The sequence below is a fragment of the Neopsephotus bourkii genome, unplaced genomic scaffold, assembly GCF_033783945.1.
Source record: "Neopsephotus bourkii isolate Nb327-2 ecotype Australia unplaced genomic scaffold, CSIRO-AGI_Nbou_v1 NB_659, whole genome shotgun sequence".
Classification (NCBI taxonomy): Eukaryota; Metazoa; Chordata; class Aves; order Psittaciformes; family Psittacidae; genus Neopsephotus; species Neopsephotus bourkii.
The window spans coordinates 2,587,110-2,601,842 of NW_026901158.1; the positions used below are offsets into that span (position 1 = coordinate 2,587,110).

The 14,733-nt window shown below is 47.7% G+C and overlaps 1 protein-coding gene across 10 annotated transcripts in view; it reads left to right on the forward strand.

Annotated features, from left to right (window-relative positions):
* CRB2 (crumbs cell polarity complex component 2) overlaps positions 1–14,733 on the forward strand; it is a 62,395-nt gene extending 47,662 nt beyond the window's left edge. For 8 of the 10 annotated variants that reach the window (XM_061352548.1, XM_061352546.1, XM_061352547.1 and 5 more), the window contains 7 exons: positions 3,561–4,508; positions 5,370–5,926; positions 6,785–6,950; positions 7,557–8,424; positions 9,733–9,849; positions 10,308–10,434; positions 12,109–12,944. In XM_061352548.1, the coding sequence (XP_061208532.1) occupies positions 3,561–4,508; positions 5,370–5,926; positions 6,785–6,950; positions 7,557–8,424; positions 9,733–9,849; positions 10,308–10,434; positions 12,109–12,336 (3,011 nt within the window). In that variant the 3' untranslated portion in view covers positions 12,337–12,944. The other 2 variants (XM_061352543.1, XM_061352542.1) reach the window with 2 other exon arrangements.

Sequence of the window (14,733 nt, forward strand, 5' to 3'; positions counted from 1 at the left end):
CCGGTGCTGGCTGGGAAGCCCCGCTGAACTCCCATGTTTCAAGACTGGGCCCATGAATAGACCTTGTCCTTTCAGTTTTTTGGTATATGACAGCTAAATTAGAAGATTTCTCTTTCTGTGTGCTTGCTCTTTGAACATACTATGTATCTTTGAAGTATATGATTTATACACTGTATACAATGAATCCTTATTGATAGCAGTCAGTAAATGATTACCTTCATTCAGGGAATGGTGAGCTTTATGGGTTTTAGTAATACTTGATTTACAAAACAAGGCTCTTCTCACCACATGGGTAATGCTTCAGAACCTAGTGGCTAGATTTGTATTTGAAACTACTGCAGGCTCTAAAAGCTCAGCAATTTCTGAGTGTTTCTGCCCCTGCCTCTGTGGGTTATTACCTTGGGACTCTTAGCTTAAACACTGCTAAATTAACTGGAATGTCTGAAAATACTTGTCTCCTGATAGCACCCTTTTAAATAACACTTGTCTGATTTTTCAGATAACGAGTTCCACAGGCTTGTGTATGTGTCTTAACTAGATAAGAAACTCATTAAGTATTTTAAAGTGTCCTAATGATGCAGTGAATCATGTTGGCAACATTGCTGTTCCTACTGATGGTTCAAATAATAGTAAACATTTGAGCTAAGAAATTCAGAGGCAACAGAGAAGAATAGGTTGAGAGTTACTTGGTTTTGTGAAATGGAGTTGTCCCCACCCTCTTATTTTATCAATATACCCAGCTGACAAAAATCACTGGTGATACTGGAGGAGGAGAGAGAGCAAGAGCACTGGGTGGTGAAGGGTAATGTCACTGAGAGATGTATGAGTTAGTGATGTAGCACCATGTAACTGTTCAATAAGGGGTGAAATCCAGAAAAAAATTGTTGTTAGCCAGATTCTCAGAACTCTTGCAATTTCCTCTGTTACTGGTTTGTTTTAAAAACTGCTCCAAATTCAAATCTGGCTCTGCACTGGCTTCTAGGAGGGCAAGAATACCTTAGGGGTCATTTTAGGGGTGCTTTCCTCCTCCTGCTTTAGTGCTGTGGAGGGTGGCTGTTTGCTGGCAGAAAAATGACAAAGATTATGCTTGTGGGTTTGGTTCTTCTAGGAAGAGCTGCACTCCTCTCTTCCTGCTGCTGAATGTTTCTTCCCCATTGTAAGCTGTGAGGTTAGACAGCAGCGTGCAGAGATGTGAAGTGTCAGCTTATTCTTTTCACCCATTTCAAACCACTAATCTAAGAAAATCAAACCAGCTGCATCCCATGGGAAAGCTTGCTGTTTAATTAGCCACCAGCCTGGGGTTGTGCACTCACCATAGGGACTAATTTGCCACCTGGTGTGAAGTGCTCAGCCCACAGGTATCAGCTGGGAAGCTGCCTAGGCCGGATTCCTGCTGCGGCACAATGGGCAGAGCACACTGGCCGGAGGAAAGGGAGATGTGGTCAGGCCAGGAACGTGATGTGGAAAATGGGGCTCCCCACCCTGCCTCTCAGCCTTCTCAGAAATGCGGAGATTGAAAGCATCCCTCCTTTTGTTATCCAAACCGATGCTATCTAATTCTCTTCATTGCCCTGTAAATATCAACAGCTCTGATCTGAAATGAGCAGCATCTCAAGGATTTGGGACTGTATCAGACCTATCTTCCTGACACCATTCAACAGCTGTCTCCCTTAAATCTGACTGCAAATTTGCTTCTTACACTTTTGAGAGCCCTCCAATCCACTGATAACTCAGAAAGTGCCACATAGTTCTGCTGCTTTACTGATTTATCTTAATTGAAGTCTTCCCATCTTCTCCCAGACTCGGATTCTCCAAGCTGAGAGATGTCCATCGCATTCTATTTATTCCAATTAATTTCCTTCAAGTCTGGCCATAGCTTTGTGCTGAAATCTTAATTCTATCCTTGCTGCTTCCTTTACAGGTAAGATCACACTCCAGGTTCTGTTGCTGAGCAAGCCCAGCATTAAAAGCTTGAGAAAAAGGCCTGTGCTGAAGGTAGTATTAGCAAATCTGAATCTGTCCACCAGTTGAGCTCTTCTTCAGGGCAGATGTTAGTGGCCAAATTCAGTGCTTTTCCTCTGGCACTACACAGCAGTTTTCTTCCAAAGCAGTTTAGGTCACTAGAGCTGTGTCCTAGAGGAATCAGAGGTAATGTTGCCTACAGAACAGCTCTAGCATAGCTGGAAAAGAGCAGAATTACCAGAGCCTTCCATTCCTTTCAGTGCTTCTCAGAGCTCCATACATGTTCTGGCCCTACAGTGACACAAACCAACATTTTGGAGCTGGAAGCTTCACTAGTCTGCAGAGATAGCACTGGTAACAGAACTAAACACTGGGGCTAAAAAGGAGTAAAGCAGCTTGATTGAACAGCAGGGTACTAGTGGTTTGTGCAAACTGTGAGGCAGTGCCGGAGCATGAGGGGGACAAACTCAAGATGGCAGAAGCCTGTCTCTTTGCTAAATTCTTCTTTTTTATCAAACATCAAGTCCAGCTCCAGTGCTCCTAATGCCCCATCTCCCCTCATCTCTTCCCCTCAGGCAACTCTCTAATCTCTTTGACAAGCACATTCTGTCTAGTGGCTTTTCTTTCCAAATGTCTTTTGTGTTTTGATTCCCCTCCTTTGTGTGCAAATTCCTTCTTTTTCTTTCCGCTGTCCTCATTGTGCTCGCTGGCTAGATTCGAGCGGGTAATGCTATTAGATTGGGATAATCCATGCTTGGTTTATCTATGTGACTGTCTCTGAAGATTAGTGAAAACCAGTATTACGGGCTAGATAAAGTGAACTGGTTCAGAAGGGCTCTTCTATCAGTCTGGAGATACTCAGGAAAATGACAGCAGAATTTCATTAGCCAGATTTGAGTGTAATGTCTTGTAATTTACTAGAGCCCTGTTGGGATACATGTGCCTCCAGGAGACAGAAGTACACAGTGCGGTGCTTTTTACCCAGTTCACTTCTGGACAGAACAGGAATCAGCTTAGTGCAAGTGTGGCAAAATGCCTGTGGAGCATGTTTTGTTTGGTATTTGACAGTGGATCGAGTTCTGTGTTTTACAGCTGAGGGTCAGTTCAGAATTTGAATTTTCTTAACTGAGGCTTTCCATTAACTTCCCATTTAATGCCATCTGTAACAGTGTCTCTGGTCAGATCTATAGACTTAATTTGAGTTTCAGTGTAGCAAATCTATTATGAAAGAAGCATAAAATCCTTCTCTGTGCTGTTGTATTTCTTTAATGTTCTCTGCATGTTGTTTACCTGTGATGTTAGGGATTGTCTGGGAGAGAGCTGTTTGGTGGATGATGGGGGCCGACTGGCTGAAGTTCTCTAAATAGCCCCTTCTTTGCAGCATCTGGAGGGCAGCACAAAAGTATGGGGTTATTTTGCTCTTATGTTAGTGGTAGGCCACTCTGTAGTGATCATGAGGCTTCTTGCTGGGAGCTCTGGTTTATGGTGGTTCCCTGAATAGAATGGCTTGGAGGGCAGCCTGTGCCTGCCAGGCTTGGTCTGGGAAAGGGAGTCACAATCCCCTGCAGTGAGATCCCATTTCTGAATCTCTTTCGCAGGTGTGGAATGTGCTGTTAACATCAATGAGTGTGAGGAGGGTCCCTGCAAGAATGGAGCTGTCTGTGAGGATGGCATTGCTGACTATACCTGCCACTGTGCCCCTAGCCAGGATGGCATTATATGGGGAGGGAAGAACTGCTCTGTCAAGCTCACTGGGTGCCAGACGCACGACTGCCAAAATGAGGCCTTGTGCATCCCAACCTACCAAGCTGAGAGCCATGGCCACCTGTGCCAGTGCCAGCCTGGTTTCTATGATGCCACATGCTCAACACCAACAACGTTTTCCTTTGCTTCCAGAGGGTATCTCCTCACTGAGCTGCCCGTGAACAATCAGAGCAGGAGGGACGTAGCAGGAGATCAGCTTGCCAGCGTGTCCCTCCGGTTCCGAACCACCTTGCCCAGCGCTATCCTTTTTTACCGAGGCCATGAAGCTGAATACTTGTTCCTGGAGCTCTATGATGGCATTCTGCATGCAGGATTGAAGAAGGAGGATGTTTGGTACCTGCTGCTCCTGGAGGGACTGAGAGTTGATGATGGCCAATGGCATAAAGTTGAAGTTGCTCTGCACAGCACTATGGAGCTAAAGCTCTGGCATGACTCATGTGATGCAGGTGTCTGCCTGAAGAGCTCTCCTGTCCCACATGGCACTGCTTTGATCCCACATCCCTTCCTGAACTTGTATGTGGGAGGTGCTGAGGATTCAATGGCCAACAACACACATAGCCAGCAAGGCTTTGTTGGCTGCATGGAGGACTTGCAGGTAGACACTGAAGCTGTGCTCCCAGCGGACCTGCCTGAGGGCGAGTCCTCCCCAGTGAAGCGGGGCTGTGACCGGACCGAGTGGTGCCTCTCCCAGCCCTGTTTCCATGGAGGGCTGTGTGTGGACCTTTGGGCAGCCTTCAGGTGTGACTGTTCCAGGCCTTATGGAGGCCCAGCTTGCTCATATGGTAAGTGCCACGTGATTTACATCTGCCAGCTCCTCTGTCACCCCATGCTTTAAATATACTGGGTTAACAATAACGATACTGGGTAAGCAGTGATGCTAGCTCTGGAAGCAGTATTTTGTACCTGACCACTGAGAAAACTAAAGCAAACCCCTCTGTGAATAAAATTCTCATTGATCCCTTCCCTGTCACTTGCTCCTGCAGGAATGATTGTCAGTTTGTGATGCAGGTGTTATTCCTTGTTGAGCCAGAGGCTCTGACTTTATCTTTGTATCAGATCTATGTGAATGCAGCAGGGCTGGGAAGTTGTCTTACTGTGAAAAGTTGATCTTGAGCTTCACAGTTGAGGATGAAGAGGAATGTATTGCTTTATAGATAAAACACAGTGTTAAAGGAAGCTGTTTGACAATTTTGAGTTAAAATAATATCTGTTTGCATTTTTCTTTAGTTCCTGCAAGGCTTATAGTAATCCTGCTCAGTTTTTTGTTTCACCCCTCAGCCCAAAGCATGGCAAGGACAAGGTGGTTCTGCTGTTACCAAATTCACAAATTTTAGAAGCAGCTTTGTAGTTTACAAGCGCTTGAGTCAGTCTGCTGCATGGCAAGGGCTTTGCCAGACCTGTGTTTCCCTCTTCTGCAACTTCGGTGCTTGAATTCATGCCCTCCAGAGAAGGCAAGGACACATTCACCTACTTCTTAATTTCACAGACCTGTGTAGGGAGAGAGCACAGTTACTCTGATCCATGTTGAAAGTGTTGGGAAGAAAGATCTTGCTGCATTCATACAGAGTTGCTGCTTAGAGTATCCCTGTGCCAGCTGCATTCCCCCTGTCACTGAGCTGATGCGAGTTTCTTTTCTCTTCCAGAGCGCCCAGCAGCAACATTTGGCCTAGAGAATTCCACCAGCTTTGCCTCTTTCAGCCTCTCTGACAGCCTTGGTACAAACTTCAACATCTCCTTTTTCATTCGGACTCGGAAACCTAACGGTTTGCTATTGCAGATCAGCAGTGAAACTGCCCCCTGCCTCACGGTGTACTTGAGGAATGGCAGGCTGCAGATACAGATGTTGTCTGCAGATACTGTGACATATCCAGAAAATCTGGTTGATGGGAGAAGACATTTGGTAGCTCTGTCTTTCCAAGAAGGAATTGTTGCTGCTCACCAATTGAACACATATGTGGAGCTGGGACAGCTCATAGCAAGACCTCTTTTAGCTGGTTATGAAGTGTATATTGGTGGGCATCCTAATGCAGACAATGCAGATATGTGGGGAGGTTATTTTAAAGGCTGTTTGCAAGACCTTCAACTGAACAGCCACCAAATACAGCTTCTTCATGTTGAGAACTACAGTCTGCCACAGGAACTCAATAGGACTCAGAGTGGTAATCTGGTGAACGGTTGCATCTCTGATAACACCTGCAAGGTATGATGCCTCTCGTTTGGCTCGACATGTGTGCAGTTGTTTATTATAGTTCTGTGCTTACAGAAGAGTTTTGACTGTTGCTGCTACCAGGAAGATGGTTATTTTTAAGTTTTGGAGGACACGTAGTCCCATGTGCTCCTTTGTCTCTCAATAATCTACATACAATTTTAGCACCAAGTTTTCTCTGTAGTTTTTATAGTTTGTGGAACTTGGGCAGTCCCACTCTTATGTGGCCTATCTCCGTTCTGCTGAGCCCGCATGCTTGTTCCAGTTTCCAGCCTCACAGCAGTAACCTTTCCAGCTCCTCCCTTCCTCCTGTTTCAATTGCACAACAACCTCTTTGCCCAGGAATTTGCTGCTTCAGCAAGGACAGTTCAAGGAACTGTCTCCATAGTGCTCTTAGATGAGCAGCTGCCTCTCCTTCACACCACATGTGAAGGTGGGGTGACCATACTCCCTAATTTTGCCCTTCTTGCTCATGGTGCTGTAATATATTGCCATGATTCTGGTATTAGGTGTGTCCTCCTAGTAGCAGAACTTCCCAGGAGCATTGCAGCTTGTTTGTTCTGTTTCTCACCTTTGCTTTAGTGTTTCAATCTTTTCTAGATTGATGGAACTCTGCCTGGGGAGTACCTCATCAGCACCAGTGCTCACAGGGAGAGGAGGGGTCTTGGGAATTTCTTGTGGAGAGACCTTTGTGCTTTCTCCACTGCTGTTGAGTCACTGTTTTACTTGCCCTTCTTTCTTGATTCAAGCCCTGCTTGTACTAATCTTTGCTGTCACATTTCCTTTTGCCAAATTCTCTTAGATGCAAAGAGGAATTACTCTGCCTCTAAATTCTGCTGGTTTGTTTTTCAGTCTGAGCCATGTCAGAACGGGGGCACATGCACTGTCACCTGGAATGATTTCCATTGCAGCTGCCCAGCAAATTTCACTGGGAAATTTTGTGAAGAGAGAGTCTGGTGTGAAAGTGACCCTTGTCCTGAAGCTACCACCTGTGTAGATGTTCCAGCAGGATACGTGTGTGAGTACTGTTCTCCTGCTTATCTGATGGTAAAATCCCCAGTGTTCCCTGTCTGTAATCTCTGTAAGGTTCAGCCATTTCTAGACTCTCGGGTTATTTCACCACACAGGACGAGTTCAGTGTTGCAAAAATGTTGCAAATGTGTTTGAGTTCTCTCTTAAGTCAGAACCACAGAGAATAAGCAGACTAGGCTAATGATGCTCTGATGTGGAGGGAGGGATGTTTAGTGGCTAGGAAGTGTCCTGGAACTTGGATGTTGGGATGTTCCCAGCTCTGCCATCCTGTCTTGGCAGCTTTGGATGTGTCACTTCCCTGACTTACGCTGTAGGTTTTTTAGCAGTAAAAGGGGAATAGTGTTTCTGTGCAGTGCTGTGAGACTGCTGAGTAAAAACCGATGCACAAGAGCTGGATATTTTTATTAGAGGTGCAGTTGTAAACAGGAAGGGCTTTAAGGATGCCAGCAGCTAGGGCTGTAATCCTACTCACACTAAGCTTACATGGTTCTTAAGGAGAGAACATGCCAGGAGTTTACCATTGGTCTGTCTCCAACATGACACAACTGTCTTTCAAATCCCTTATGCTCTACTCCACCCCTTTTTTTTCTAGGTCTGTCTAACGCAACATTTGATAGTTATGCTGCAATTGAATTTACCACCAGTGCATCAGTGACTAGAACTCTGAGCAGCCTCCATGTGGACTTCAGAACGAGGGATGAAGATGCTGTTTTGCTTTGGGCTATGGAAGAAGTGGATTCCTTCCAGATAGCCATTAAGAACTCTTCCCTGCTTGTTGACATCAGGAGTGGAAATAGCATTGAAGGTGTCAGCTTCCTGAGTCAGAATTCTGTCACGGACGGTGCCTGGCACAGCATCTCTGTGTCCATGGAAGAGCCATCTGCCCTTTCTTCCAGATGGCTCATTCGTTTGGATGACTCTGTTAATATGACTCTGCAGGGAACCGCTGGGAGCTTGGACTTCCTGAAGAACAACGCACTCGTTGTTGTAGCTGAAAACTTCACCGGCTGCCTTGGACAAGTGAGGATCGGGGGGCTCTACCTGCCATTCACTGGCCACCTCTTGTACCCCCAGGCAGAGCAGTTCCAGCAGTCCAGCAGAAGGACCATCCAGCTGGGCTGCACTGGCGCTGACGTTTGTGCTTCCAGCCCTTGCCTCAACGCTGGCACTTGTGAGGACTTGTTCAATTCCTTCAGCTGCGCCTGCAGTGCTGGCTGGGGGGGGCTGCTCTGTGAGGTTAACATTGATGACTGCCAGTCCAGCCCATGCGTGCATGGGGACTGTGTTGATGAAGTAGCAGATTTCCAGTGTCAGTGCTTCCGGGGGTTCATTGGGAAGAGGTGTGACATCAACGTGGATGACTGCGTGCGGCACCAGTGCCTGAATGGGGCTACCTGCATCGATGGGGTTTATGGCTACTCCTGCAAGTGCCCTCCTCACTATTCGGGACCTCGCTGCGAGTAAGTGCCTTGGTTGGTTTGGTGCAGCACATAAATTGGGCTTTTATTTGGGGAAAATGTCTCATTGCAAGTATCTGGTAGGTGAAGCACCTGAATTGTGCTGTGAATTGGAAGGTGCTGTCCAGGTCCGAGTCCTCCCTGTCAAGTGCTCAGTCTCATACAGGATAAAGGGTCCTTCCTTTTCCTCTGGATTAGGCCCCTGCCATGTTTCAGAGCTGTTTAAAGTGCATGTCCTGTATCCTAGATTCCAGGTGCATTGCATGTCCTGGAGTGACAAGAGTGGTGCCAGTGGGATGGGTTCCTGGGCAGAGGGAAGTAGGGCGACAGTCCGACCTCTGCTGAGAATGCTGGTTTTGATAAAGCTTTGATGCTGGGTTTCTAGAGTTGACCTGCAGGAGGAGTTCCTAACTGGTTATTTATGGAAATGTCCTTGCTACTTCCTCTTTGAAACAAGCCTGACCCTGACAAATACTAGATAAAAATACATCTGCACTCCTACACTGACCAACGGCATTCCTTCAACAAAGGGCTTGGTTGTATTCTGTCATTGGTTCTAAGACTATAGGCATTGTTTCTATGTACTGGTTGGAAAAATGTGTGTTTGAGTATCCTGCTCCTTATCAAATATGGACTGGGAGGAAAAGGTTATTTACCCATCACCTGCTGCCTGCGCTGCTTAGCAGTGCACATTTCCTGAGCTCATGTGAAATCTGGTGGGAAATCAGTATGGAGTCAGGAGGAGGGCTGGGGGACTTATGATAAAGTCTATAACATTTGTATTAGTATGGCAAAAATCCAGCATATTTTAGTCACCAAGGTATGCCTCATATCAGTAAAGGAGGTAGGAATCAACGTGTTACTGAGACTTCCATATACTTGTGCTTGTTCAAACTGAACATTGACACAAATACATGGCTGAGCTTCAGTTATGTGATACACCCAAGTTCAATTCCCTGTTGTTCTTACTTCATTCTGGTGCAGTTATCTGGTACTTGTGTTAGCCTTGGTGGCCTTGTTGTGCTGCAGTTTGGCATTTCAGCAGAATCCTGCTTCTGTTTGCATCAGCAAGAATAGGCAACTGTGTGAGGAAAGCCCTAGTGCTGGCACAGCTCCTGTGTGTTCTCTGGGTGTGCTCATGTTAATACTCTGGTATTATGGGTGATTCCTGAGACTGTTCCCATCTCCAGTTGTGTCAAACTCCTTCCTTACAGTTACCAGTGGCTGTGCTGTGGCCCTCACCAGCCCAGATACACTTTTACGTTCCCCAAAACCTGCTTGCTTTAGGGATTGTCTCTTGTTTTTTCCCAGATGGCCGTTCCCACCTGAGCAATGTGGGAAGAACTTCACCTGCCTGAATGGTGGCAAGTGCATCAGTGAGAGCTGGGGAGCCAACTGCACCTGCAAGCCGGGATTCACTGGGAGGAAGTAAGTGTTGGTTCTCTGATGCCTGCAAAGGAGCTGGTGCTCCAGTTGTTACATCAGGGGGATGCCTGAGCAGGTTCAGTGCTTCCTCCTCTGGCACTTTTGCCATTCAAACAACTGCTCCAGAACTGTACGAGCTGTTGTTTTACCAAGAGGCAGCTTGATGCGATCCTGCTGACAGTACCGGTTCTTGCAGTGTGAACTGTTTCCAAGTAGTTCTGAGCCTCATGAGGATTCATTAACTGTGCTAGAGACCTGAACTGGCTTCAGTCATACAGACATGACAAAAGGAGGATCGGATGAATTCGGTGGTGATGGACCCTGGAGGAAGCACCTGAAAAACGTGCAACAGGAACTTCTCAAATGAATGAGGCTATGTTAGCCTGCATGATCCTGTGTTCTGTGGCACAAACACACACGTGACAAACCTCATTTAATTCCAATGTGCTTTTCCTTTCCAGGTGTCAAATTAACCTGAACAAGTGTGAGCCAAACCCTTGCCAGAACGGGGGCACCTGTCAGGACTCTGAGAACAAATACGAGTGTCTGTGCAGCGCCAGCTACACCGGAGAGCGCTGCGACATCAACGTAAGCCCTTCCTTTTGCTTGTGCTGCTGTCTGTTTTCCCAAACTGGGTTGTGAGGTGCAGCAGCTGGAGGCTTGGAATCACAGAATCATGGAGTGGTTTGGGTTGGAAAGCACTTTAATGCTCATCCACTGCCAACCCCCTGCCACAGGTGGGTTCTCACCCACCTTTCACTTGACCAGGTTGCTGAGAATGCAGAGTTCCAGGGGTGGGGAACACTGAGGCTGCCTGCGTGCCACAGCCCCCTGCACATCAGCACCACTGGGAAATCAGCTGGTACCAAGGAAACCCGAAGTGGGAAATGACTTTTCTTTTGCAGTGCTGTTGCATGTTAGGCTCCAGTGTGTAAAAGACTTGCTTCTTCTCTGTGGAGCTGTTGCATGGAGTGGTAGCTTGTCTGGTAACCTGGGAATGTACTAACCCAAACCGCATGGACAGGGCTGTGCACCACGGCGGGGTTTGCTGCTGTTGCTGTTACTGAGGCTTCAGTAATGCATGTGCCAAGGGGTCACTGACATTTCCAGTTTGCATGCATAGACTCCTTCAGGCGTCTTTCTCCTCTGTCCCAGGACACTTCTTACGGGTTCCTTGTTTCCATCTTCATTCTCCCCAGTACTTTTTGCAGGACTGTCTTGTCTTTTCCCTCTGTAAAGGCCAGGGCCTGGCGCGGCAGGGAGGAGGACAGGGCATGGCTGCTGGCTGGGGATGCTGTGAACGTAGCTGTGGAAGCAGAGGGGTGTTAGCTGTGCTCTCGCTCTTTCTCCCTCCCACCACCAAGCAGCAGGGATGGGCTGCTGCAAACGCCTCTTGTGTTGGTACTTGTGACTAACCCTGTGCATGCTGTGCAAAGCTAGAACTAACCCCGAGCGCATCCTTGAGTTCTGGCAGGCTCAGAGCATCCACTTGAGCTTCAGTCATGTGAAAATGGCAGAAGGGCTTCCAGGTACTGGGGGGTTATTCCTCCTGAGCTGCATTGCTTTGTGACATTAGCATAGGCTGTAAGGCATTCAAATGATGGAAATAATCAAGCTGGAATTCTGGTTTGATCTCTAAGATGTCAGATACTAGGCGTGTGTTAGCAGTAAGAAATATTTTAAAGCTTTTTTTAAGGACAAAAATGCCAGTTTGATTTCATTCTTTGTTGTTGTGTTCTGCACATTCTTAATTCCACCAGCCCCTAAAGCACGTGTGTTTGGGTAGGTTTCTCTCCTCAGTACTTGGGCCTTTTATCACCTCCATCTCTCATCCACTTACTGGCCTTTTCAACATCCTCCCCTTCCTGCTACAAGTTATCTGCAAGCACTTTTATGTAGTGGGGACATTAAATATGTGCCTTGGTAAGTGAGAAGTTTTGAGCTACGAGTTGAATGGATCTAGTACTCACCATTCACTGTGCCCATTATTATTATTATTATAGTCTGTTCTTGGTTTTTAAAATGGACTATTTTTAATGCCAGGTTTGAACATGTTTTGCTGAGAGATTAAAGAAGGGACAGGAGCATTCTCTGTGCAGGTGCCCTCAGACCCTTGTTCCGTCCTTGTCCTTTCCCATTCAGGCACAGGGTACCCTTGCTTTTCTGAAAACTTTTTGCCCTAATCTGACCATTTTGGGTTCTTCGACTGCAGTTATTGTAACCATGGGAGTTTCATTGTTTCTCCATTAATTTCTCTTACAGAAAGGGACTCCAGGGGCTCTCTTCCCCTCCCCACTAATTGAAGTAGCTGTCCCTGTAGCCTGTGGCTCTTTACTGCTACTCAGTATTGGTCTCATATTCATGATTCTCACTGCAAGGAAGAGGCGCCAATCTGAGGGAACCTACAGCCCGAGTCAGCAAGAAGTGGCAGGAGCGCGGTTGGAGATGGACAGTGTCCTAAAGGTGCCACCTGAAGAGCGGTTAATATAGGCCCTGCAGTGACAAGGAGATGCACCTGCAAGGTCTGCTTTGACCTTGACCTTTTTCCAGCACTTGCAGCAGCAGAACCACCCCATCCCAGTTTGCTTAAGGAGTGTGTGGTGATGAAGACGTGGACTTAGAAGGACCAGGCAGAGTGTGCAGGCAGCGGCTGCTCCAGCGGGTTGCAGTGAGCTGTCAGTGCAGAGCACTGGCTCTGTGAGCAGCTCTGCTTCTGCCCTCCCTGCCCCATGGACTACTCCAGCCATTCAGGGGCTGGGAAGGGGCTCTGGCTCCATTCCCCCTTTCAGGCATCAGTGGCATAGTTACATCTGCTTTCAATGGCAGGGTTAAATTAGGTGCTGATTTACAGATTCAGATCTATATATGCCTTTAATGAGCGTTGTGTTGAGGGTGTTTAAGGTTGGTTTGTCTATACTGGTCTGTTTCTGTCAACTGAAAAACACTCGAAGCTTTCCCAGCTCAGGTGTGTGGGGTTTCGCCAGCAGCCTTCAACAGCAACAGCAGCTGAGACCTCCTGCCCTGCCACAGCCACCCTGCTACAGGGAACTGCCAGGAATGACTGAACTCTGTGTGCAGATCCGTGATGGCTGTTAGACATTCCCACGGGTACCGTGGCCAGAAGTGGGTGCGTTTTGGGCCGTTTGCTGAACTTGCGGCTCGTGGGGGAGCAGGGAAAGGATTCCCAGTGCTCTGCAGGCCCTGGCCTCTTGTGTGACAGACAGGGAGGAAACAGCGAAGGGCAGGGGAGCTCCTGTCTGGCACTGCTGTCAGAGGGAGGCATTGGGGAACGGGGATGAGGGATGTGAAATGCAGCGCTGGCCGTGTGGAAGCTCTAACCCCCTGTTCTACTGCAGCAGCCGGTGTGGGCCCATCTTAGCAACTCCTCCGTGGTGGGAGCAGTCGGGGTTGCAGGCGCTGCCCTGCTCCTGGCAGTGGTTGCAGCCACGGTGATTGTCATGAAGAGGAGGAGAGCAACTCAGGGAACGTACAGCCCGAGCCGTCAGGAAAAAGATGGGGCTCGAGTGGAAATGTGGAACGTCATCAAGATGCCTCCAACCGAGCGGCTGATTTGAGAACTGGGGTCTCACAACAGCGCCTCTCTTAGGTCATGGGATGTGTTTTTGTAGGCCAGGTCTGTACTGCTTTCAGCTACTTCATAGGCTACGGGCACCTGCCTGCCGCTACTTGCAGGAAGAATCATCTGCTTGAATGAGCTTGGTTACTGCAGCTCATCCCATCAATAACTGTGTAAAATTGATTTGCCAGTAAAGGTTGGGAGGGGAAGAAAACGTGGAGGGGAGGGAAGAGGAAAGTGTGGCTGTGGTGGCAGAGTGGGGACACAGACTCGCTGTCACAAGGTCATGCTGCGTGTCACCAGAGAGCAGCGCCAGCAGCAACTGCCTCTGCCACATGGTCACTGTGAAAGGCACCTGCAGGTATGTGAGGTAGGTCAGATTACTGGGAATTAAACACTGTGTTAAGAAATAATGTGAATAATGGGGTGGTTTCAGACCCGTGTGCCTGTGCCTCCTCTGCAGAGCTGCAGGAGGTCACTGGCTGGTGGAAGATGTTTCCTAGAGCTGCTGCTGTCCTTCCATCACTATAGAGTGCACATTGTGACATGAGAACTTGAGTACCACTGTGTGACACCGAGTACTTCTACTAGAACCTTTCCTAGGCCTAGACTAAACCACAGGAGTATTTTAAGTGCCTTTCTGAGTGCGAGTTGCCAGTTACAGTGGTAACCCTCTTTGGAAGGAGGATGTTTGTATGTTGATAAACGGATCAGTTCCTTTGGTCAGCTGGGTGACGGTACCAGGCTGATGACAGGAGCACAGCCGGCTCAGGGGCAGGCACTGCACAAGCATGACGGCAGAATGGACCTTCCTAAGGGACTGAAGGTTTGAACATCCTGGTTTTTGTGTCAGGAGCAGGAAAGGAGCCAGTTCAAGACCTGTTCCTCTCAGACAGGCAGGTTTGGGCTTGTCAATACAGGAGAATGGGATTTAGTTCACTAATACAGCGTCCTTTAACCCAGACCCAGGGTTCATGTGGTAGTGAGGCACATTGCGCTAAAATGAGTACTTGTGTGGTGTCACTTCTCCTTTGTGTCTGTTGTAGCTGCAGAGTGTATTCTTTCTTCACCTGGGGAAAGACATGCAGCAGAGCAGGCCAGATAAGGTCTGGAATCATCAGCGTGTCAGGGTAATTACTACAACTATCAGTATTTTAGCAAACAGTGGCTGCTTTTTAATCCCTGAAACACCATTAAGCAGCAGCATGTGACTGTGCCCCCATCGCTACTCACTGCTGATGGGAGGAAAACACTGTTCTGGTTGGCTTTTGGTTGGTTTTTATTTCTGCTGTAGCTGTTTCTCTGTAATT